The 23,796-nt window shown below is 50.7% G+C and overlaps 7 protein-coding genes and 2 non-coding genes across 9 annotated transcripts; 6 read left to right on the top strand and 3 right to left on the bottom strand.

Moving 5' to 3' along the window:
- The first annotated feature begins 703 nt into the window (after nt 1-703).
- On the top strand, nt 704-819 carry AFUA_3G03637. Its single transcript, XR_013344493.1, has one exon. It is a non-coding gene; the product is annotated as a ribosomal RNA (ribosomal RNA).
- A 682-nt stretch (nt 820-1,501) lies between these two features.
- tD(GUC)5 lies at nt 1,502-1,589 on the top strand. Its single transcript is given in 2 exon segments — nt 1,502-1,538; nt 1,555-1,589. It is a non-coding gene (tRNA).
- Nucleotides 1,590-1,620: 31 nt separating this feature from the next.
- Nucleotides 1,621-5,065, bottom strand: AFUA_3G03630 (uncharacterized protein). Its single transcript, XM_077804309.1, has 2 exons — nt 2,354-5,065; nt 1,621-2,300 (listed from the first exon to the last, which is right to left on the bottom strand). The coding sequence occupies exons 1-2, from the start codon at nt 2,989-2,991 to the stop codon at nt 1,766-1,768; spliced, it is 1,173 nt and encodes a 390-aa protein (XP_077660465.1). The 5' UTR covers nt 2,992-5,065; the 3' UTR covers nt 1,621-1,765.
- Nucleotides 5,066-7,127: 2,062 nt separating this feature from the next.
- On the bottom strand, nt 7,128-10,273 carry AFUA_3G03620 (glycosyltransferase family 2 protein). Its single transcript, XM_077804308.1, has 3 exons — nt 9,414-10,273; nt 8,627-9,346; nt 7,128-8,564 (listed from the first exon to the last, which is right to left on the bottom strand). The coding sequence occupies exons 1-3, from the start codon at nt 9,654-9,656 to the stop codon at nt 7,311-7,313; spliced, it is 2,217 nt and encodes a 738-aa protein (XP_077660464.1). The 5' UTR covers nt 9,657-10,273; the 3' UTR covers nt 7,128-7,310.
- A 659-nt stretch (nt 10,274-10,932) lies between these two features.
- AFUA_3G03610 (glycoside hydrolase family 12 protein) lies at nt 10,933-12,108 on the top strand (the record flags this gene model as incomplete). The annotated part of the gene is made up of 4 exons (XM_743588.2): nt 10,933-11,191; nt 11,244-11,299; nt 11,362-11,780; nt 11,838-12,108. 4 exons carry the CDS (start codon nt 10,933-10,935, stop codon nt 12,106-12,108), a joined length of 1,005 nt encoding a protein of 334 aa, XP_748681.2.
- Nucleotides 12,109-15,483: 3,375 nt separating this feature from the next.
- AFUA_3G03600 (putative carboxylesterase) lies at nt 15,484-16,407 on the top strand (the record flags this gene model as incomplete). Its single annotated transcript, XM_743587.1, has 1 exon — nt 15,484-16,407. The coding sequence occupies one exon, from the start codon at nt 15,484-15,486 to the stop codon at nt 16,405-16,407; it is 924 nt and encodes a 307-aa protein (XP_748680.1).
- An 822-nt stretch (nt 16,408-17,229) lies between these two features.
- Nucleotides 17,230-19,098, top strand: AFUA_3G03590 (ankyrin repeat domain-containing protein; the record flags this gene model as incomplete). The annotated part of the gene is made up of 1 exon (XM_743586.1): nt 17,230-19,098. The coding sequence occupies one exon, from the start codon at nt 17,230-17,232 to the stop codon at nt 19,096-19,098; it is 1,869 nt and encodes a 622-aa protein (XP_748679.1).
- Nucleotides 19,099-19,880: 782 nt separating this feature from the next.
- Nucleotides 19,881-21,407, top strand: AFUA_3G03580 (transferase family protein; the record flags this gene model as incomplete). Its single annotated transcript, XM_743585.1, has 2 exons — nt 19,881-21,041; nt 21,090-21,407. 2 exons carry the CDS (start codon nt 19,881-19,883, stop codon nt 21,405-21,407), a joined length of 1,479 nt encoding a protein of 492 aa, XP_748678.1.
- Nucleotides 21,408-21,712: 305 nt separating this feature from the next.
- AFUA_3G03570 (oleate hydratase) lies at nt 21,713-23,386 on the bottom strand (the record flags this gene model as incomplete). Its single annotated transcript, XM_743584.2, has 2 exons — nt 21,713-22,778; nt 22,827-23,386. The coding sequence occupies 2 exons, from the start codon at nt 23,384-23,386 to the stop codon at nt 21,713-21,715; spliced, it is 1,626 nt and encodes a 541-aa protein (XP_748677.2).
- Nucleotides 23,387-23,796: the final 410 nt, after the last annotated feature.

Raw genomic sequence — 23,796 nt, 5'->3', positions numbered from 1 at the left:
CTGATTGAGGACGATCAGCCATAGTCCAAATACATGTACGCAACCAATCAACGGGCCAAAGGAAGATGAAGTTGATATATACTGAAGAATGGCCAAGTCTTGTATTCCTGGTCCAACAGATCAACAACCGGACAGCCATAGCAGAATCTGGGAGGAGAGAGAACACCTGATTGAGTTAGGGGACCGACGCAAATGAGCAACCAAAGTGGAAATTAGCGAAAAGAACGAAGGAGATGCACAGTTCGGTCATCCTGTTTACTATTAGTGTTCGTTCGAGCACAGCCAGCACAGATCCGTTCTGTTAATATGGGACGACGACGTGATATACACTTTAGACTTTAAACACACGGAGCATTTCGTCATCAGCATCCACGACAGAGCGGCGCCGACAACAAGTTGTCGCTGCAGTTTTGGATCATTGCTTAGGAACGTCTGGGACTATTTGGACCTAAATAAGAAGAGCAAAGAAATGCATTCCTGTGTTAAACTCTATTGCGCTTATCAGTCCAAATCGAAGATATCAAGAGCTGAACGCGTAATAGACTAAAAAGGTGGTAAGGATATCAGTCCTATCCGTCCAGGGTCTTACACCTTTCAGCAGTATCCATACGCAAAGCAGAAACAGCGAAGTCTCGTTAGAGGAGCTTAGTTCACTGTTAACCGCAGGGGACCATAGAGGATACTTGCTAGGAATCTAGCACATACGACCATAGGGTGTGGAAAACAGGGCTTCCCGTCCGCTCAGCCGTACTTAAGCCACACGCCGGCCGGTTAGTAGTTGGGTGGGTGACCACCAGCGAATCCCGGCTGTCGTATGTTTTTGTTCTTTCTTCTGTGTTTTTAACACTCAGTTTATGCCAATTTTGCTCTGACTGGACCGAGTCAAGCGCTTTGATGCCAGCTGACGGGTCCCGTGTTGTGTTGGTGGCCTTGCTCGTGTAGTGACGAAGCAAATATCTCTCTGGTCATCTTACTCGCTGCGCAAAGTTCTCGTCATCCGATAGCGCATTTCCAGCTGGGAAAAAGGCGTCAAGCTGTGCCGTACAACTTGTCCTACTGCCAGGGCGGGTCCTGGAGGTCGAGAGACAGTTTCTGTGCTGCATGTACTCCAATCCTCAGGGAAGGAGAACGCCCTCGATCTATTCCACAGCAATCTTTGATTCTCTCCTTCACGAAAGAGGGGTACCAATAGTTCTCATATTGATGTTACTGCTCATCGTTACAGAAGCGCTGAAAGGCCAGCCTAGATGTTTAATTCAGTGTCGGTGAAGCCGACATTTGGCCGCTGCTCCCATTGACTTGCATGAATCGATAAATAGATGCAATCATATCACCAAGCTCATATCAACATTCCTCCCATTTAACCTCATCACCAGACATGGTGCGTCGGGCACTATTTTCCGAGTGCTGATGGCTTTGGGAGAAACAGGTGGGGAAAGCAACTGGTCGACAAAGTGCGTAGGCGTATAGAGCTAAATAAGACGTTGAACCCTTCAACAAATCCTCGATGGTCTAACGGTCATGATTTCCGCTTGTCACTCCGATGAGAACGAGCGCGGGAGACCAGGGTTCGACTCCCTGTCGGGGAGATTTCTTTTTCCAACTTTTCTTTCTGCTCCATCCTCTTTTTCTTTTTCTTTTTTTTTTTTTTTCTGGGGCGTCATTTCATGTTCTGGTTCCATTCAACTTTTAGCTTGCGTTTCCGATAAGGTAACTGCAATACAAGGCACTGTGTAAGGATCTAGCTCGCTCACTCTATATATATTTACAGATAAACTGCATTCCAGATCTCCGACAATCTTCCATCCCATGTTGTGAAATCGTCTACTCGGGCCAGCGAATACCCTGAATCCTCGAGCTGACGCCCATTCCTGGCCTCCCATCGTCTCCCAGCAGCGGAAAAGTCGTCAAACCAGCTATCCTGCAGCCCAATCTCGAGTTTCTCCCACTGCCGCGAAGACGCCAGTTCCGACCAGGGACGAATCCAGGCTTCATCCAGCTCTTCCGGAACGGTTCCAGCTCGCGGAGTGCAGCTTTTGTTCAGGATGTGAATAACCACGCGCAAGCGCCTGACGCCAACGTACGCTAATCGCAAGGTCCGGAAGAGCGTATGATATGTTTCCCACTCGTTGTCGGCCATTGTCGACGGTGTCGTTGTCTTTGCGACGTGCAGGATGTCCAGCGAAGCGATGCGCGAGAGATGCGATGGCGCGATCAATTTCGGCAATCGGCATAACTTGACCGACGAGGAGATGAGGAATGTATTTGTGCTGTAGAGAAGTGGAAGTGCTTCTAGGTATCTGGTCCCCAAGTCAGCTCGATCTCCCCGGTCGTAGAACATTGCAGCGCTCACGCTCTTCGGCACACTCGCAGCCACGCCACGCCTTTCAGCTTGTGCCGCGATAGCTGTCGTCGCCCAATACGCTTCGGATCCTCCAGATCATTCATACGGCACAGGTCTCCCGGGTTTGGATGCTCCTCATCATCGCAAACCCGATGCCACCAGCGCCATTGGTCTGGCGGTCGCTTATCTCTTTGACGGTAGCCCGGCGCATAGCCAAAGTCGTATTCGAGGTGGACCGACCGGTTACCAAACAGCTCGATGTAGATTCGTTGGCGGATTTCCTTGGGTAGGCGCGAGAAGAGTAGACTCTGGTCCTGGGGAAGGGTGGTGCTCTTGGTCAAGTCCAGAAAATTGGTAGTCGACGTATTAATGGCTGTGAGGGTGTTGCTCCGGCCCCGGATGGCCGCGAGCTCGTAGTCGGGAGGAGTCAACGGTCTTCGAGGCGGAGGAAGAGGCATTGACCTGAAATCGCGACAATTGCCATTTTGCTTGCAGGTTTCATGATAGATCCCCACTTGCGCTAGGACCGTCCGCGGGTCTGATTGGGAAGGGTCCTCATCCGGTTGGTCTTTCGGTCGGGCTTTGCCCTTCCCATTATCTCTCTCCTTATCCTTACTGCGAAAGCGCTGCAGGAATTGAAAGGTCATGGTGGAGCTGGAGGCGGAGAAACCGGTGGTCTGATGCGATTGTCGAATGTGGATTGCTTTGGAAACGGAGAGCACGGGGACGATTCCCACAAGTAAATGAAGGGCGCAACCGGCGATTATTCGAGTAACATGGCGGGACCTGTCTTATTTGGCGAGAATCAGGCACCTATCCAGATCCCAAGGATAGATACCTTAATATTGCATGATTATATGATGGACAACAGTGTGCAATGAAATCATCGGGTGATGCCTGGAGCTCTGGATCAACAGGGGCAGTGTTGGACTGTGGAGCGGCCAATTTGCACCAGGGCATTAGCCCGCCATGTCAACAGTGTCTCTACGCCAATCAGAAACGAATTGCACCTGGCAGTGATGGTCATTCCGTCGTCCCGGTCATATAGCCGTGAAGCTATTTCTGAAACTGGGTTCTCCTTTTAGGCTTTACCAGAGTCCAGCTGCCCAACTTCAAATTCTTCCAGAATGACGGATTGACAAATGATGTCATTTCTCGTGTTCTAGGTGTTCAATCAACTGGAAACATGGGGATCTCCTCTGGAAGTCGTCGAAACAGACATCCCGTTCAACTGCATCAAGGAGAAAGACGACAAACCTGGCCTGGTTCCTTTGTCGCAGCCAGACGGCTACGGAAATAGGCGTTGGCTCTAGGAGGAATCCCTGATAGGGATCAGGCGGAAAATGGTTCCCTAATCTTTCAAACGGCTGCGTTCTCGGTCTGACACAAAGTCGAAACAGGAAGGGGGAACAGCATCGTGACTGATAGGTTTTGGGGCCCGATGAGACGCCGGCCACGCTTGCTATGGTCGAGTTTAAAAGAAGGATGCGACGCCAGAGGACACCGGACGATGCACAAGAAGACTGCGAACTGTAGAATAAACAACACCTCCGACCGCCTCTTCTCCATCAGCCGGGAAGTTCTGAAGAGGACATTGCTCTAGCTATTCAGCAGACATATGTGGTCCTGCCTCCGACTCTCGAGTTCCAGTGATGATCTGAATATCCCAACCTTGATGTTTTGGTCACCTACTACCATCAGCCCCATTCGACCGCCACCCTCATTGAAGCTATCATGTTACCCAGCAAGCTCAAATCTTCGGTTCTCAGTCGCAGGAGCCTCGTACAACGCGGTCGCGCCCTGCTGGGACGGATCATATAAACATCCCTTGAGCTCAACTTAGACGAGGCTGTTCGTCCAAGGCGCTCGCATCTCAGTGTCTTCCGACGGCGATGGAAGAAGTATACTAGTCTTATGATGGCAGCCAAACCGAGGAAACCGCCAACTGCAGCGCTTGCGATGACTCCGGTCTGCTTCCGAGCTGGTTCGGCTCGAGTGGAGCAGAGGTGTTCGTTTCAGCCGCTACTGTACTTGCCGCTGGTGATGGACCCCCCGTCGTTGTCGAGGATATCATTGAGGCAGAGGATGTCATCTCCGTCGTCGCTGTCACCCCGATCGTAGTTAGAGCGGCAAGTGTACCTGAGAAGGAATAACAAGGTCAGCAATTGGGTCCCCTGCGAGAATCCCAATATATGGCTGCGACATACCCTTGAAAATCAACACCTGTTGTTGAGCACTGTAGTTGGCATTCCCCATATTATAGTCGATGCAGTAGTACATATCCAAATCTGTGTTTGGACACTTTTTAATCCCTTGCCCACCAGCAAGATTGTTCAGGTTCAGAGGGTCCAGGTTAATGCAGAACAATGGACAGGCAGAGCTACGCCATGTATGATCCGTGCAGGATTCTCAAGCATACAGAAGCATCTGTGTTTTTGATCTCGTCACCGGTTGCCGTGCAAATCAAATTTGAAAGACACGCGTAGCCCTGACCACAGCAGGTCGCATGCTTTGTGGAGTCTTGATATGGTGTGTCCTGTGGTGTAACACTTCCGTCTGGATGGTAGCAAGCTGAGAGAGAGAGAGGGATTTGGGAAAAGAAGCCATGAAACGGCTAGGAAGAGGGTGATGTTAAGCCGGAAGGACTCCATGAGGCGCTTAGTATATCATCGACTAACACATCATGAGCTCTCATTGAAGAGACATCAATAATGAAAGGCGTGAAATAAAGTAATTCTGATCATAGGAGATAGGCCACCCCCCAATCTACAGAGGTCCAATTCTTCTAACTGAATGAGTATCTAGCTCCTACTCATGCCTTTGGGGGCCGGATCTTGGCTATTTGTATGATGTAAATACTGCTGAAGATTCGCAAGAATGTCGGCGCTAAGTCAGTAATGAGGCTGTTAAGATACAGGGCTCTTATAGTTAGACTCCCTGGAGAATTGTGTTGTACATCTTTTATTCTCTAGGCTGCTGAGTTCCAAGAGCCCTACGCTCTTTAAGCGCCTATAGGCGACAGCAACAGCAACAGCACCTTGACTCAAAATCCCACCTCAACTCTTCATTCCATTCCAAGTCTTTGGCAATATAGACTAAATTAATTCAATTGACCTATGTCCCAAATGTGATTCATCTACGCAACAAGGTTCATTTACGCACCCCTTTGGGATCTATCCCTTCTACTTGGTCTCAACAGAATCAGTCATTCTTTAAACATGAACATCATGCGACGCCATTCTTTCATGGTATCAGTCTCTGCTCTCAGCCTCATCTGTCTGTACTTTTACTTGTCAAGTGTTCCTTGGCCTGTTCCAAAGGTCAAACAACTTCTCACAATGGCCTTGCTCCATCTCCAGAAACGATAGTGTCTCCAAAGAAAGTAGTCAGAATGTACTTGTCGTAGGGCCTACTTTCTTGTGACCACGTCGTCCGACTCGATATCCGGCCCTGTCAATGACACCGCTACCCACAGAAAGCCCACAGAAATTGCCAAAGGTGCAGGCAGGCTTTCCTGCAGAGACAGATCCTCAAAAAGCGCAAGTTCGTCGGCAACGGCAAAGGCAGTGAAAGACGCTTTTACCCGATGCTGGTCTGCCTACAAGTCTCGCGCCTGGATGGCTGATGAGGTTACGCCGCTTTCTGGGACAACACGTAACGGATTTGGTGGATGGGGAGCCACCCTCGTTGACAGCCTTGATGCCCTATAAATCATGAAACTCCGCGAGGAATTCGAGGAAGCCGTGTCGGCAGTCGTTCATATCAACTTTGAGACAACGTCTCTCAGCCATTTTTATACCTTTGAGACCAATATCCGAAACCTGGGCGGTCTGTTAGCGGCCTACGACTTAGATCATGACAAACACCTGCTAAACAAGGCCGTCGAGGTCGGCGAAATGCTGTACGCCACGTTCGACACGCCTAACCGCATGCCTATTACACGGTGGGGCTTTCACCTGATTAGTCTTGATGAATATGTATTCACCACCGAGGCACATCCCTTGAAGAGGGCTATGTGACCCATACTCCCTTAACTCCCTTTGTCTACCTTGGGCGGGATACATATGTATATATATATATCAACTCATCATGAACGATAGTGCCTGTATCCTGGGTATACACGAACAGTACAAAATCAGAGAAAAGTTGGCTCTATTGACTTTCAGTAGTCACTATTCTGCTTAATCCATTTCCAACACCGGCAACCTATATACCATGTCCTCAAACCGTCCTCTACACAACTGCCGAGAAAGGGCTGCCATAGTCACGTGATTTCTACGAGGTTATGGCAGCAAGAACAAAACAACGCGAAGGCACTCTCCATTCGAATTTAATTCAGATGTCAACGATTAACCGAGCGCTACGTGGCCCTGCAAGGAAGCACGCAGCACCCTTAATCATCCCACTCCGCGAGGCTTCTTCCGTGTCACAGGTTGAAAGGCCGAAATATCTCAGGGGCATCTCCTCGTTTGGTAAGGCGGCCAAGCAAATAACACATGGGTAGCTCGTATATTAAGTGCTTACGATCATCATCGCTACTATTGGCGATCTGCGAAACTCAACTTTGAATAACTCAAATAGGTTGCATATGTCAACAATCACCTCATTAGACAAATGATATTTATAATTATGCTGTCTTGTCCCTTGCGTGGTGGCATTGTTGATCCCTGCGCCCTAGCTGGATGTAAGGCACAGGCAGTACATGCTCCGTAAGATTTGTATGTTTTTAGGTAGGTAGCCTCGGTACTCCGTAGATAGAATCCCTACGCATTCGAGGAGCATGTGTCATCGATTAATAATTATTGTCTGATTCATCGATTCATATTATAGAATTATAGACATCGTATTTGGAATTCATTATTTGGGAAAATGCTGGGGGGAAGTAGAGCAATGTCTAGAACAATACGAAGCCAAACGCCGATCCAGCCATCAAATGCATCACAGAGCACGATACATTTACATCATCTCAGAAAAAGAACGAATACACGAAGACCAAAATCGTAGCAGCCGTTGCCACTGTATACTCCAGCTCGAACCAGGCCGCCTGACCACCGAACGCAATCTTCTTGCTCCGGGCGGTCGGATGCGCGACTCCCGTCTTGGGGTCTCGGACCAACAGATCCTCACGGTCAGGCATGGCAGGAGGATCGACGGCGTAAGCGACAGGAGTCCAAAGCGAAGTGCAGATGAAAAGGAAGGTCAGCGGGGGCCAGAAGGCGTGTGTGATCAAGCAAAGAATGACATCTTGGAAGGTCTTCTCCTGCGCGAAGCAGCGATACGACGAGATGACGACCGCAACGAGCGTGACATACACAAAAGCAAGGTGGAAGAAGGCCATGTAGTTGAGTAAGATCACGCGCAGACGGACGAGCATGTTCTTCCTCCGTTTCGGATCACGCTCTTCGAGTGCGGAGCTGAGTGAGCCGGTCGGCTTGAAGGCCTGGGCCTGGCCACCAAGCCATCTGGGGAGGATGAATGACCGGACAATACAAAGGGCAATGTAGGGTGCCATCCAGAGCTGGTAGCGCGAGCCTCTCTGTCCGGTGTGGTAGCCAGCGGGGATGAAGAGGGCGAACTCGCAGATTCGGTTGGAAATGGTCGAGGCAAAGCATGCCCAGATAAGCCAACGCAGTTGCTCTTGAGTCGCGTAGGCAACAAGCTGCTTGCCCCACAGAAGAATAATGGGGATGGCGAAAATCGAGGCAGTGAGAAGGAGGGTGTACAAGCTGAGTGTTGCGTACAGGAATCCCGAAAAGCGCTGAGCAACAGTCATCTGTCGAACGGCGTCACCCCACAGACAGAATTTGAGCTTCACGGCAGTGTCGACGGTTCCGATTGCCCATCGGGTACGCTGCTTAAGATGTCCGCCAAAATCTTCCGGCACGGTACCGAACTGGAGAGGTTCATGGATGTACGCGGTCTTCCATCCCTTCCCGAGCATCAGTGTGGAGGTTGCGACGTCTTCGGCCAACGAACCAAGAGGGAAGTTGCCGATCTCGTCTAGGGCCTCGCGTCGAACGACATAACCGGACCCAGTGCACCAAGCAACACCCATCGCATCCTTGATTGGCTCAATCACATGCACGAAGAAGTCCAGACTCTGTGCGAGAGGGTCAGACGGAGGGGTATTGTAGAACAACTGCGGCGGGCATGCAAGGGCCATCTTGGGATCGACAAGGAGATGAGGAAGGACGGCACGCAGCCAATCTTGCTCGGGAATCTGCGAAAAAAAAGTAGTTAGGAGACGGCCTGAGTCAAGAGTAAACGCGAAGTGGAAATTACCATATCTGCATCCAGTGCCGCCATGAATTGGCCGGCGCCTCCAGGCAAATGGTGCACCTGCTCAAGGCCATAATTGAGGTTACCCGCTTTGAAGTGGTGTGGTTTGCCCGGAATCTTCTCTCGCGCCATGTAGATGAGATTGGGGTGAGTAATGGCGAGCTGGCGAACGGAAGCCTCCAGGGTGGCTGACTTGGCGTCATCGAGCACAATGACCCTGAATCTATCGCGGGGGTAGTCCTGATCGCACGCTCCACGTACAGTATCCAGCACAACCTCGTCATCTTCTCCGCAGCAGGTGACGAAAACATCGACGGTAGGAACATCATTTCCGGTCAGTCGCAGCTTGGGTCGACCTCTTTTCTTGAGTGCCATCATGGTCCAGCAGTTGTGCATCAACGAGGGGATCGCAACAGCGATCTCGATAGCTACGAAAACCCAAGCTCCGGCGTATGTGTATCCGGCTGCGTTTTGGGCTAGAATAATACAGGCGATCCGAAGGCCGAGGTAGAAGAGGTAGAGACCGGTGTTGGCCAGCGTGAGGAAGGGAACAAGGCTGAAGACCCAGCGCTTCCATCCTCTCCAGATATCGGCATCATCACGCTTGTGAATGCGAGCAATCGATCCGGACTGGACCCAATCTTTGGCAAACAACGGAGACGGGGAGGCATTGACGAGAGGAGCAAGACTCTGGTGACTTTGAAGCAGCTGATTGTGCTGATACTGGTGACCGAGATATTTGACTTAGTTTCATGTGCATAATCAAGGAATGAGTGGGGACTGTAATTACCGGAGAGGGTGATGCTGAACGAGAGTCAAACGATTCTGGACAGAGAGACGAACGAGCGGTTGCGAAATGATATCCGGGAGACGCATAATCCTCCAGAGGAATCTCACCAGCCCGAATAGGCGTTTGAGCTCCCGGTGGGAGCTGGTCTAGCGAGTCAAAACTGCTGTGATTGTTGTGGCCTCGACGATGGACGGAAAGTCCGAACTTCTCCTCCTGGTCCTCCTGGCCATAGTGTCCGTTCATTTTGGCCTTGCGAGGGGCAAAATGTGACACTGAGCACTCAGCAAGCCGATCGGAATGTGTCGAAGTCTTCGGAGTATGAAGGGGAAAGACGAGATATTCTGATTGGAAATTTCAAAAACTACTCCCGATTGATTTAAACGAGTGTGATCAGCTCAAAGAGCTTTGGAATACAAGGGAGGTAGAACTAGAGATGGATGGACAGATTCAACGAGAGACTGAGGCAGGAAGATGGGCGAGGGCGAGAGGTACCTGTTCCTTGTCCGGCGTCTTCCGCAGGTACTTATTTCTTGTATGTCAGTACTTCGCCAGAGTACCTCTGCCTTGTGTTGTGGATTTTCTTTATTTCTATTTTATTTTTATTTTTTTTATTGTTATCGTTATTATTATTGGTATTATTATTATTATTATTTTTTACAGCAGTCCTCATCCAATACCAATCACGCCAAAGGGAACTAGAGCATGCGACCTACCGCAAAGATCTGCCCACAGTAATTTAGTGCTCATTTACCAGTTGCCTTGGCTTACTTTTAATGACCTATTCTGAATGGCTGAGGCCCTGAAACTAGTGTGATCTGGATGCAGCGATAAGAGTATGGATGGGACCACACCGTTTGCGCACTAGCCTCTGATAAGCCCATATAAATAGTATCCCACCGAGAAGGGTTTTCCGCTTGCGTCATCCTGGGAGGAGTACCGCCGGTTACAGGTTCAATACGGGTAAGACACATCATTCGAAACTATTCCATGGCTGACTCCCTCAGCAGTACCAAAGAAAGTATCATCTAGAAGATCACTGAAGAGGAAATTTCCCCTGCCAAACCTTGCTGGAAATGCTTTGCAGGAACACGCAGCCCAATACATTTGCGGTATTCTTGAAGGTTCCCTGGTTGCACTGCCCTCTTACCTAATATCTTAAATTTCAGGATCTTCTATCTCATTACAGCCACTAGACCAATTTCATAACCAATCAGCTCCACTTGTTATCAGGGACCATCCCCGTCAAGCATATGACTAGTCTGCTTTGGTCCCTGATTTCCCTCTCAAAAAATTCAAACTATGAAAACAACTCGATTCTTTTCCCTTGTACGTTACACCTTCCTTACGTCTACAGATACCCCAAGGTAAATGTTTGCTGATAACCGCCCTCTCCCCACTGGACCAAAGCATCCTAATGAACCACTGACCATATCCGCTTCCAATACCGACCATCTCACCTCTCATGACCTTTTCCCTTCTACCTCTCTGAATTCACAGAGTACTTCACATCAAACCTATCATGGTGCTTCGATGGGTTGTTAATGCCGGCCTTTTGGCTATCCCCATCGGAGGCACTGTCGGTGCGCTGATGGGAATCGATGCGCACCGACAGGCGACAGGACAAGCGCCTCTTTTCAGCGGCGGCGGTTCAGGGTCGGGCTCGGGCTCTGCTCCTCCTGGTGGTGATGGGAGCACTACTCATAATGGAGTGACCAACACAATGTACTGCCAGAAATCATACGGAATCGCGCCTGAGACAAAAGGACAAAGCTTCACATGTACGTCGCCGAGCGTCCCTATTGGGCTTCGAATGACTGACGATTACCGCAGTAAATCCCAATCAATGGGGTGTAACTGCCGATACAGTCGGAGCATTATGCATGAACGTAAGTGTTGAGACTCGAGTATTTACCGAGCTATGTAGCTTTGCTAACCTGAATGGAAATAGGTCACAACCTTCGACAATGGAACGTACGCGACCAAGAACACAGCACCCGAGTTCTCCGTTACATGGCAATTCAACCCCGGTCCGGCGACCCAACCGGTCCACGCCTTCTCGAACGTGATGATTGATGACGGGTTGCCCATCTCTCTGGAGAAAATTCAGCATCTGAATGTCGATTTCCACTGGACGTACGGAGTTGGCAACACACCCGCTGAGGCGACCAACGAGGCGGAACTGACGGCCGCATCTGTCAATACGAACGTCGCTATCGATATGTTCATGAGTCAGGAAGAGAAGGTAAAGGACAGTGCCGATTATACGCACGAAGTGATGGTTTGGTTTGCGAAGTTCGGCCCCGCCGCGTACGTGATTGGACAAGATGATGGCATCGTTGCGACCAAAGAGGTGAATGGAACTATCTTGTGAGTAAAGCAGCTGACGACCATCGGATCCCTTCTCTCTGACCACTCTGTTTGCAGCAACCTATATTCAGGCCAGAACGGCAAGAACCAGCGGGTTCTGACGTGGCTTGCGAGCGACTCTCGGACCGATCCTCAGGCGAAGGGGAAAACTACGGAATCGTTCACTGGTGATCTCTTACCTCTGATCACCGATCTGTACTCCATGACTGGGGAGGCTTACCCGTCCAAATCCGACTACATGGGTATCTTCCAGTTCGGTACCGAGGCTTTCTCATCAAGTACGAATGTCACGTTCTGGGCACCCAAATTCTCTGTAGATCTGCGATGACGAGAATGAGGAGGCATATATAAATGTATGTATATTTCTATTCATTAGCATTTGGGAGTTTTGAGGGAATCGGATCGAACATAGATAATGAAGCATTGGTGTATTGTCATTCGCAGATGAGGACGGCAACTGTAAGGAAAGCCGGGCTGCGTATACTGTTTACAAACATATGGGCTATGCAATTCTTGGAAGCATTGTGTACGATATGCAGAATCGTCATTACTGGGACACTTGAACTGTTGATGTTCGCGTCGCCCTGTTTTCCGCAAGCATGTAAGCATGTCAGAGGTGGGCCTGTTTGGTCGGAGGTACCCGCAACTTATACACTGTCAGGTACGGAGTAGACTGCTGTAGACCAGGCGCCAGAAACGGAAACGCACTGACATCCACTACATAGTCCGGACACTCTACAGAGTATATATACGCGCCTGCGAATTGACAGGAACCATCTCATTATTCGCCGTGTCCATCTTACACGTGCAAGCGGCATGCACCAAAATCGTACCGTTATGCTGACAACGACCCAAGATGGAAGTCCGTAGCCTCGTTGGTCCATATCGCTTCCATCTCGCTCCATCCATGAGAAAATTCGTATGCAACATTGGCGTAGAATGCCGGCAGTTGCCCGCCTGCTGAGTTGTACGTAGCAGCGCCGTAGGCGGCCACGCTCAGCGGCTCGTGGTTCAACATAGGTGTGGATTGTGCTTAGTCCTTGTGGTCTGTGCTTGTGGTATAGAAGTACTTCCTCGAATGCAAAATGGTGCTTGATACTATTGACGGCAGCTGCCCATTATTCGTGGACTCGCGCATTGGTCTGGGAATATCTAGTTGTGCAACTGTTCGAGCCACTAAATGGGCAAACACCATTGATGGATCATAAGATTCAGCCCCAACCTGCAGATATGCTCCGTCAGTTCCGTCACCACTTGCCAAGTGTGCGGCTGACTTAGCGTGCTTCGACCAGACGATCTTGAAGAGGGCTGCGCCAGTTGGCGGGGCCTCCCCACTGCCGCCCGTATTACCTCCGACTACGAGTAATCTCGGCCGAACAAATCTCCAGGCGTCGTCAGTGATGGTTTTGGTGCTGTGGATAGATAATCTGTAGTGCGAAGACAATCTAAGCCCCGAGGCCAATGGCATGGAGCGCCAAAGGAAAAGAGCGGTTCGAAATAGCGTCTAGATTTGTGTTGCTTGTCCCTTTGGCATGCAAGGGTCAAAACGCACGGTGACCCTTGTGTTACCAAACCTGTCATGGTGTACGCGACCGGGTAGGTAATCATCGGCAGACAAGGATGACGCCTGAGGGCCCAGACCGTATGAATTCGTAGGAAATTCAGACCTCAGCTAACCTGTTCGATGTTTCCGTTCTCTCAATGCTTTTAGCCCACGTTTTTGGACCTTCAGAGGCATTCTGTGAGTAAGCACGCCTTTATCCAGAAATGTTCCAGGAAATGTTTGAGATAAATAATAACAATAATTCCGAAAAAAAAAAGAAAAAAGGCCAAGCCATCCAAGTTCCACTATCGATCCCTCATTGTCTCAAGTCTGTAGTCGATCTTCTGTGTCATGGTTGGTCACCTTTGTGTGTTTGGGGAGCCTGAAACGGGTAACTGCAAAACCCACACATGGGCTGTTTCACAGCGAGACAGGACCGAAGCCATCGAGATTCAATCAATATATTCGAGTATGCTCTCGTATCTAAGAGTAAAGCTAAAAAGCCATCACTGATTCACTCGTCTTCGGCCCGGATGCAAAAGGTCACAATAGTAGGCCAGGAGCCAGCACTGAATACGGTAGCGGCAAGAGGAAAGAGAAAGGGCCATCAGAGCGTGTGATTGGATGCTTAGATATCGCATCATGTGACACCTACCGTCCAGTGAAGGGGTGCTGATTCGAGCCGCAGTGAGCCCACTTTCTTTTTTCTGTCTTGCGCTTTTGCTCCAAACCCTTTGAGATGTGATAGAGCAATTTGCTGCCACTGCGTCTAGACCAGGATTTGGCGTTGCCATTATGGTATGCACAGAATGGAGTATATTATCTCGGATCACTTCGACTCTGTTTGAAGAGGATGAAAACTAATCAACAACAACAACCCCATCAGCATGGACATCCATTCGCTTATCAATCTATAGTGGAATATCTCCTCCTTCGCACTCAGACACCTGACCGCAAAGTTGTGTCGCGTCAACCTTGCGGCTACTCATCCAGACAGCCAGGTGGTGGAGTGCTGACCTGCTTATTGCGGCGGCCGTGGGAGAAACCTACTACCGTGAATCGATCTTTTAGTCAACTCTACTCCTGGTGCTGCGAACCCCAATAATTACAGGGAGGACAAGTCTACTTATTTAGAGCGGAAGTCTTCAGTCAACTCGACCCTACCTCTGTAAACCTCAATGATCGCGAGGAGTTCTCGAGCTTTGCCTTCGATGTTCTACCTCCTTGCGAGCAGTCATCAAGCAGGTATCCTCGACCGCATCTTCTCCCACCTTATGCAAACTATAGACAACCGTCCGAGCTGTTAGATTGTGCACCAAACACGGAGAAGATTCAGTTACCTTGACCCGGCGTTCCTACGCCACGTTGGACGAAATTCTACCCTTCTCACACTAACCGAGGAGGGACGCGACAAACTCGGCGGTGTGGAATATCGAGCCGTCTGTCTGCTGACTATCATTGTGCCAGTTTACTATGTAGCCTGGCCGCCATCAGTATCTGCATCGTGGAGGCGGGTAATTTTATCCGTGATCCGGTGACTTATTCCGTCTTCGAAATCATCTTTCGAGACAGTCAGTGCCTATGGCTCCGTGGATTGCCTGTCGTGATCGACAAGGCCATTCGGTTGCCCGGGGAGCACCTCATCCAGGCGGAACAAGAAGACGCGCACGTCCGCTTAGAACGAACGACGAGTCGGAGTCGAAGTTGAACAATAGCATAATAGCTGAAGGAACTCTGTATAGCTGATCATTTCGCCATATTACTTCTGACCCTGGAGGAGTGCGACGACCTCGTGGTATGGAAGTACAGAGTGTCTTTGTAGCATATTTGCCATGAATACCCGTACAAAGGCCCTTATGTTCAGGAATTCAATCTTCTTCAGCAATTAACGAGGAAACCAGATTGATGCGGGGTTCCTGCAAATCCCCCGATTGTGAGTCATTTTACGATTGTTCAGCGGTCATTGGCGAGAATACGAAAGATGCTTGATCTCCTTAATAAGCTTCAGCTAATTTTGGCTAATTGTGTTCGGGACATTGATGCTTATATAGCTAAGCAAGCCCCACTGGATGGTGGAGGCTACCTGCTCAACAGAACGCCGTATCTTCACTCAGAAAAGTCCACTGACCGTTAGACTGTAGCTGCAGCCATCCTATTTCAATGGGCAGCCTATCTACCTTCCTGCGCTATCTGCGCCTCAAACTCCTGATCTCCTTCTACCAGCTCATCGTCAAAATCCTCGCCTCACCCCCAAGGCCTCGTCCTGACTCCATACTGAGAATTCCATCACGCGATAAAGGCCGCACTATCAACGCCCATCTTTATAAGCCGTCCTCGGAGTATGCAAGAAGCAGTGGTCCCCGTCCAGTCTTGCTCAATTTTTACGGCTCCGGCTTCGCAATTCCTCTCCACGGCGCCGACGACGGTTTCTGCCGGTTCATCGCCACGACCACCGGTTACATCGTCCTGGACGTCGAGTATCGACTCGCACCAGAGCACCCGTTTCCCGCGGCGGTCCACGACGTTGAAGACGCGGTCAAATACGTGCTTGACCGGCCGGAAGAGTACAAGACGTCGCAGGTCTCCGTGTCCGGGTTCTCATCAGGCGGCACCCTCGCTCTCGTCGGCCCAACACTGTTTCCTCCCGGTACCTTCCAGTCTGTCGTTGCGTTCTATCCGGCGACGGATCTTGCCCGGGATCCGAGCTTGAGAACGGCCCCAGCGCCGAATGCGAAGCCGCGCTCGGCGTTCTGGACTAGGATCTTCCGGGAGGCATACATAGGGACCATGGATCCGCGGGACCCGAGGATCTCACCAGCGTATGCTGATGCGTCTATGTATCCCACCAACATGCTGGTTATAACAGCGGAGTTGGACTCGTCGGCGCTCGAGGCGGAGGACTTGGCGAAGAAAGCTGAGATGGAAGGTACAGCGAGCGGCAGGAATGTGGTTATTCGGAGGATGAAGAATTGCGGCCATGCCTTTGATAAGAAGAAGACGGACATGACCTGTGTCCAGGCTCGGGATGAGACGTATGAACTTGTTGGGGATATGTTGAGAAAGGTCGCGGGCGAGAGCGGTTGACGGTCCGCCGGAGTCACGGTTGCATATTGCGCTCTCCAGGACTGAAGCTCCAATCCTTCACTGTATGTAGTAGTCCATAATCAGGTTATAACATCGCATCATTAGTATTGACTGTTTCCTGGTCTAAGCGACGGATGTTCCATCTTCCAAGTCGAGATGCTCATGAGGGACACAACAATTCATCGCTTGCAAAGAGGCCGATATGACATTGAATTATGGACTCTGGCCCGCCTTTGAAGCGAACTGTGTCCCATGCTGCTCTGCCATTTGTGAGCTCTGGTGTTTGCAAAGCAATGAATTCAAACTCATCGAGTGTCTTGGGAATGTCTCCTGACGGGATTTCTGGGTAGAAAATTGCGCTATAGATATACCTCTATTGTTTAGTCGAATTCTTATCTTGGGAGTGGTTATTAGGACAGACTTCGAGGATGGTTGATGTCCAAGGACAGTTACTGGACTCTCTTGGAATTAGTGAAGCAAGTCCGCTTTAGTATTCATTCACTGTTCGCTCTGTTTGTGCTTGGTGCAAATGCCTCAACCACCGTCCTTCGGGCAATCATTTAGAGTAGTGAATGAATAGACAGCTATCTCGCCTAAGTTCGCCTCACTTTCTCTCTTTCTCTGGTGTAAAAATTATCATGAGCACAAACAACCCCAATCATGAATCTTACACCTCCTTTCTTGACGTTTCCTCTAGCATCCTAGGATGATAGCTCACCTGCCTTCATATATCAGAAAAGTAAGAATCATAATCTGCAGCAATTTGACCAGCAGAGTAGGAGACGAAGGCGAGCGTGCACCGACCCAGTGTCCTTCGACGCCATGTCACTGCTCAACCTCCCCCTTGACGTGCTGTACGAGATAGCTTCTCACGTTGATTCTGACCGCGATCTGAATGCTCTGGTTCAAACCTGCTCCCCTCTCTACACGGTCTTCAACTTCGAACTTTACCGACGCGACGCGAAACGAGGACGGAATCGAGCATTGTTCTGGGCCGTCCAGGGTAATCGAACTGGCACACTCTGGAAATCTCTCGACACAGGCGCATCAGCACCATGGCCAACGCTGTTTAGCATGGCCGCCGAGCACGACTCGGTGCTTGCGATGAAGGTACTTCTTTTGCAGGATGGTGCCGATACCAACGCTGTGGAACACACTGAAGGCATTCCGCTTTTGGTGACCGCTGTGGTCAATCGTTCACCCAAAGTAGTGCGCTTCCTTTTGACCAGAGATGGGGTTGATCCGAACGTCAAGAACCATGATGGACAAACACCTCTCGCATACGCTGCGTGCGAGTGCTTCAACGATATTGTTAAGATTCTGCTGAAGTGTCCCCAGGTGGATGTCAATTGCACTGATAACGCCGGATGCACGCCGCTTCGTTTAGCAGCGGGAAGGAGCCATGTGTTCGTTGTCCGAACACTCCTCTCGAATCCCTGGGTCGATGTCAGTGTGAGGGATAATATCCTTCACATGACGGCTCTCTCAGCTGCAGTGGCGGCTCTTGCTAACCGAATTGCCTGGAGCCCCGAGAAGGTCAAATTGAAGCATCGGCGGACAATACAAGCACTCCTGGAGCACCCGGCCACCTCGGTGAACTATGACATGGACCCAGATCTCCTGCCGCTGTATCGGTTCAGCGCTCAGTACGGATACGAAGAGATTTTTAAGTTGCTTTGGTCGAAAGGGGCGGGACAGCTCCCGGCAGAACTGGATCGTTCCGGGATATTATTCTTCGTTGCAGAACACGGCCAAGCCGGGATCATGAAGATGTTGTTTGCGAATGGTTTCGAGCCGGAAGCACAGACTGATACGGGCCGCACGACGCTCTCGATTGCCGCCGAACACAAGCAGCTCGAGGTCATCTGTCTGCTTCTCTCGACGGGAAAGGTCGACGTGAATTCCAAGGATCAAGCTGGTCGCACGCCGCTGTGGTGGGCCATGACCCATGGGTGGAGGAAGACTGGGACGGATGAGACTCTGAAGCTGCTCATCGCCCATGACGCTACAATTCCGACCATCGAAAGAAGGAAGTGGCTTCAAAAGTCACTGTGCAACGCTCTTGAGTATGGCAACTGTTTTCTATCGGAAATTCTTCTTGACCAAAGTCAGCCCATCAGCAGCAACCAAAGACAAACGCTGCTCTCCGCCGTCGCCAAATCTGCAGACGTTTCGCTGGCGAAGACAGTACTCGAAAGGGCACAAATTGACCCCAACGATAGGGATTCCGACGGTCTAACCGTACTGGACCGGGCCGTTCTCAATGGTGACATCGCCCTTATGGATCTGCTATTAGTCCTCGATGGAATCGATCTAAACTCCAGAAACTCGAACGGTGACACTGCGCTAGCAATTGCGATGAACGAGGTCATCGACTCTTTAACCATCTCTCTGGGGTTAAAGGACAGGCGACCCTTTGAGACATGCATGGAACGATTTCTCCGCCACAAGGATGTTACCACAGGAACCCTGGATGAATATTGGCTAATCGGCTTTATTGTTGGTTACATCGACGTTATAGATCAACAACTAATGAAGCTTCTCATTCTCAAGGATGACCGACTCACCACAGATACCATAGTCCGCGAAGACTACGCAGAAACACTACTCGACTGGGCTCAACAGAACCACCACAGGATCATTGTTCGAGCGCTTCGAGATAAGGAAAAGCGAATGCGGATGACGATCTGAATCGGCTAGGGCTGCATGCTTAGCACTTGGCTCGAGGTCGCTGTATTGCCTGCGCCCCCTCGCTTGCTGCGATGGGCCATATTTGCAACGCGCAGGCAATATCACCGTGTTTTAGGGCTCCCAGGGGATGGTGCGTTGTTGTTGAGACTCGCAAGGGATTTTCCAAGCCGGAGCAACCGGTGACTGTGATGTGAGTGATGGCTGGTGTATCGGGAGGAGTACGTACTGAACCAGACAGCCGATGAATCAACCATATCAACTTTGTCCTTTTCTTAGTAGTGAACGTTATGACTGGTAGACCTGTGGACGGGATTGTGTTGTATATATACCCCGTGTCCAGACAGTTAGACTAAAGGCAACGCGGTTGCGGATATAGACGAACAGGTCGACACGCCTTAAAGCTGTCGCTCCGATGGCGTGGCTAAGAAAGGATTATTCCATCCACAGGGAAGACTACCAGGCCCGCTTCAGGTGTGCCATATCTCCACTGTTGTATAGCAAACGCGTTGAATGGCTGATGCTGGATCGGCAGCCAGCCAATGCACTCGGACAGGCTGAATCCAGCGCTAAGGGAGATCTTTATCGATGTTATTGGTTTGCTAATTCATAAGCTTAAGCTCTGCAGGCAAAGGACCACATTTTGATTGAACTGTTCGTATTCTTGACTCATTCTGGCTCATCTTGACACGCTTCTACTGGTCAAGTCGAAATGGCATACTGAATAGCGAATGTCGCATATATCTAGGAAGTCCACGACGTCCACAGGCATCTACGAAACAAATATGGAAGTATACAAAACTCGTCTTTCTCCTCATGTGCTCCCCTCCTCACCAATCTCTACTCCTTTATCCATCCTAGATGCCACCGTTGCCCGATTTGCTCCAGCTGGCGCAATATGGCTATGGGATCGGTTCTCCGGGAATCTCCCTGAAACGGATTTTATCGACTGTCTTCAATCTTTATTTGTGCAGACTCTATCCGACTATCCCCAATGGGCTGGTCAGCTGCAATGGGCCCCGGTTCGAGAAGGCGGCAATCACACCGAACGCTTCAACCGGCCCATGATCGTCTACGGGGCACCTGATGACCCTGCGGATGAGTGGCGTGTCGTCAAACGAGACGGCATATCGGTCGGGACGCTGGTACCTTCAGCCATGGAACGAATAAGCGCGGGAGCCTGGGACGGGGCCAATTTCCCCCAGAGAGATTTCCTGAGTGAACCCCCATTGGCGTTGCATGATCTACGTGAATACCAGGGATCACCCAGTATGCAGGTGCAAATCACGCTATTAAAGAGTGGCGCATTCGCAATTGGGATCCGAATGGCGCATGTCCTCGCCGATGCCCAGACGTTGATGGTGTTTGTGCATCAGTGGGCGGCTACCAGTAGAGCCACGTTTGGTTCACACAACTCGAAGTCGTTGATGGACGCACCGGTCTTTAACCCAGCGCTGTTAGGCGCACATGCTGCCGGGGATGTTGACGGCCCAGCGCCGGATCGCGGACTGGTTGCCACAGCGCGAGAGCTGCCACTGCACCGATTTGACTGGTGGAAGACGGACGACCCGGGGTATCCGAAAGTACTGGTGCCCAACACGCTGAACTCGATGCCTTCGTGTGAGCAGCTGGACAGCGTCGAACTCTCTCCGTCGACATCTGCACCATGGACATCGTGGGACCTGTCCAGACGGATTCGTTATACGCAGATCCATTCCTCAGGGAATCAATTGGCGGATCTCAAACGGACAGCGCTGGCGCAGAGTCAAGAAGATATCTCTCGACTAGATGCATTACTAGCCCACCTTTGGATCTCCATCAACCGCGCCAGGAATCTCACCAATTGCCCCGACTCCGTTTTCCTGGATCTCTCTATAGGCACTAGAACACGCCTGTCTCCCCCTCTACCCGACACATTTCTCGGATCACCACTCTTTCTCACTCACGTAAGCTCCGCAGCAAAGGCCCTTTGCGCTGCGTTCATCAGACAATAGCCCCTATTCACGTCAGAGAAGATCGGCGCGATGCTACATGATGACGCGTACGAGATTTCGCCGCAGCGGCTGTGGCAGGCGTTCTTGGGGTCGCGACATGTCCTTGTAACCTCCTGGCTGCGATTAAAAGTGTACAAGATCGACTTTGTTGGGGATGGAAACCGTCCGCGGTATGTGCATGCTGTTTTGCCCAAGCTGGATGGGGAAGTGCAGGTGATGGAATCGGGGGTGGATGTTAACGGGGTGGATGTGGCAGTGTATCTGGAGGAAGAGGTCATGGAGAGGATCCTGGCTGAACAGAGGCAGATCACAGTGTAGTAGATATGGCAAGTATATAGCATCTTGATCTTCCATGAGCAGATAGATGTTCCATAACCTGTCCTAGTTAACCAGGGCACGACTTTGTATCCGTACCTGTGCCTTGCATGGATCTCAAATGCAATGCAACGATGTGCAGGTGGAGTAGAAGAGAGGCAGTGGGTGGCATGTAGTCAATAATAGTACCGCAACGTACAGAGGATTGCGACTCTGGCGGGCAAAGTTGTCCTGGGAGGTCCCATGAAACCGATAATCGTCCATCCCGCACAGAAACATGGAAGAGAAAACAACCTGTCGGCCATGCGTTATATCAACAAATCAAACAGTTCCAGGAGAATATTCTTCTTGAGCTTGGCTGGCTTCTTTTGCAGGTCCATCAACTGATAGACGGCCATCTGAGCGCTTCGCACGCTGTATTCCATGCTCAGGGTGGTGTCTTCGGGAAGCTCTGCAAACTGGCCGACGCATGCAATGTTGGTGGTATAAGGTGGAATGACGTGCGGACGATCTCTATTCCCCCGTGTCAAAAACGGCGCCGTGCCCAGAGACAACCCACAGGGAATGGTTGTCGCCGCGTCGAGGATGGATTGAACGGGGAACCCGAGGTGGGAAAGAACCTCAGTGAAGATCTCTTTCCCAGAGCACGCAAACATTGGCTTCTTCACAAAATCTCCTTCGTTCCACGGGCTCAGCGCGTATCCACATACAATATGAGCATCTGGGGGTTGTCCTGGGAGGATGGGTTGATGTGGGATGCTCAGGGTGATTGACCACTTGCTCTCTGTCAACGAGAGCAGGGCATCCGTCCTCGGCTGGTCATGAGTGAGCTTCTCGTACAGGTTCATGAACTGTGGCCCCCAGAGCGTCGTTGTAAATGTTTCGACGCCGGATTCAAGGGCGCGTGACAAGAAGTTGCTGGGGTTGCCAAACTTCGGAGACTTGTCAGATAGTTTCTGCCACAACTTCCACTCCTTCATCATCAGGTCTTCCCAGTTCGAAGTAAGAAACGGCGGGGGAGCAGTATCAGTGCCGAAATCTGCCCCCGAGCGGGAGTAACCGGGGTCGACAATGCAGATGTCCTCGGGGTCCAACGTGATCAGGCATTCATCTCCCTCCTTGATCAGCTTAATTTCCGAGACTGTGGTCGGGTCACTTTCGGGATAGAGCAGTAGATCAGTCACGTCAACGTTGAAGCGGAAATCCACCCCCTCTCCTTTCAGAAAGTCTGCGAGAGGGAGGGTGATCGAGTCGAATAGGTTGTACTTGGTCCGATATGCTCCCTTGACATCATTCAGAGCCTGGATATCCTCTAGGTATTTGCGAAGATGCCTTCGGAACTCGACAGCACTGTGCCAAGGCTGGAAAGCAAACCTGATGGAGAGTTAGTGGCCATATCAAGGGTGCCATTGAGTGGCATACGCTGTTGACCATCGCGTCCAGAATCCAGTTTCAAAGAAGGACGGTTCGAAGATCTGATTGATGCTTTTCGCGCCTAAGCTCGTCTCGCTCTCCAAGATGAACTTCATCAGCTCCAATCGATGCTTTAATCCCACCTGGATGCCCCTGAAGTGAACGACTTCGGGTCCCAGCTTCCCCAGCTTGATTGCCCGCGTCATCCCCGAGTCCTGCGGCGGTCGCCGCTCATTCTTTTCAAGCGAGTAAATATCGTCCATCATGGATTTGCCTGGCTCACCGGGGCTCGGTACAATAGATAGCAGATCCTTGATACAGTCGCCATGAAAATAGGGATGGCACTCGAAGGGAACGAAATAGCCGTTTTGCGCATCTCCCGAGGTTCCCATTTCGCCACCAAACCCCAGATGTAGATCGAGAATGTGGACGTTTTTACCTGGAAGGTTGCCCTCGCGAATCAGATGAACAGCCGCTGCCAGGCAAGCCATCCCACTGCCCACGAGCCATGCCTGCACTTTGCTTGGGTCTCGTCTCTGGCCGTTTGACGCCTCGGCCATTGTTAACATTGGATGAATCGATGGGGAACTACAAAAAGGTTGAGGTTCGATATTGCAGGCCAACTGCCGCTCGGGTCTACACACCTTTATATTAGTTGGCAAGTACCAGCTACTGCAAATCTGCAAATACAATGGTGGCGTTGGCACCTTGGCTTCTACAGCGCTGATCTAGGTTGCGGGTGGGCTGATATTCGGCCGGGAGCCATGTACTACCATCATATGACTAGAAGGGCTTGTCAGAGATAGATTCCTCTCCCATCAAGCATGTCGCAGCTGATCTAGGATACTAGAAAGTGACAGGGAATTGATCAATCTATTAGACTTCAGTTTGATTCCTCGCAGCGTACCAGCCGCCATATCCATGGAACAGCGGGAAATACACGAATTTTGTGAGTGTCATACGCACTACAGTTAATAAG

Source organism: Aspergillus fumigatus, chromosome 3, assembly GCF_000002655.1.
Source record: "Aspergillus fumigatus Af293 chromosome 3, whole genome shotgun sequence".
In the NCBI taxonomy this organism is placed as follows: Eukaryota; Fungi; Ascomycota; class Eurotiomycetes; order Eurotiales; family Aspergillaceae; genus Aspergillus; species Aspergillus fumigatus.
This window is presented reverse-complemented; position numbering and strand designations above follow the sequence as displayed.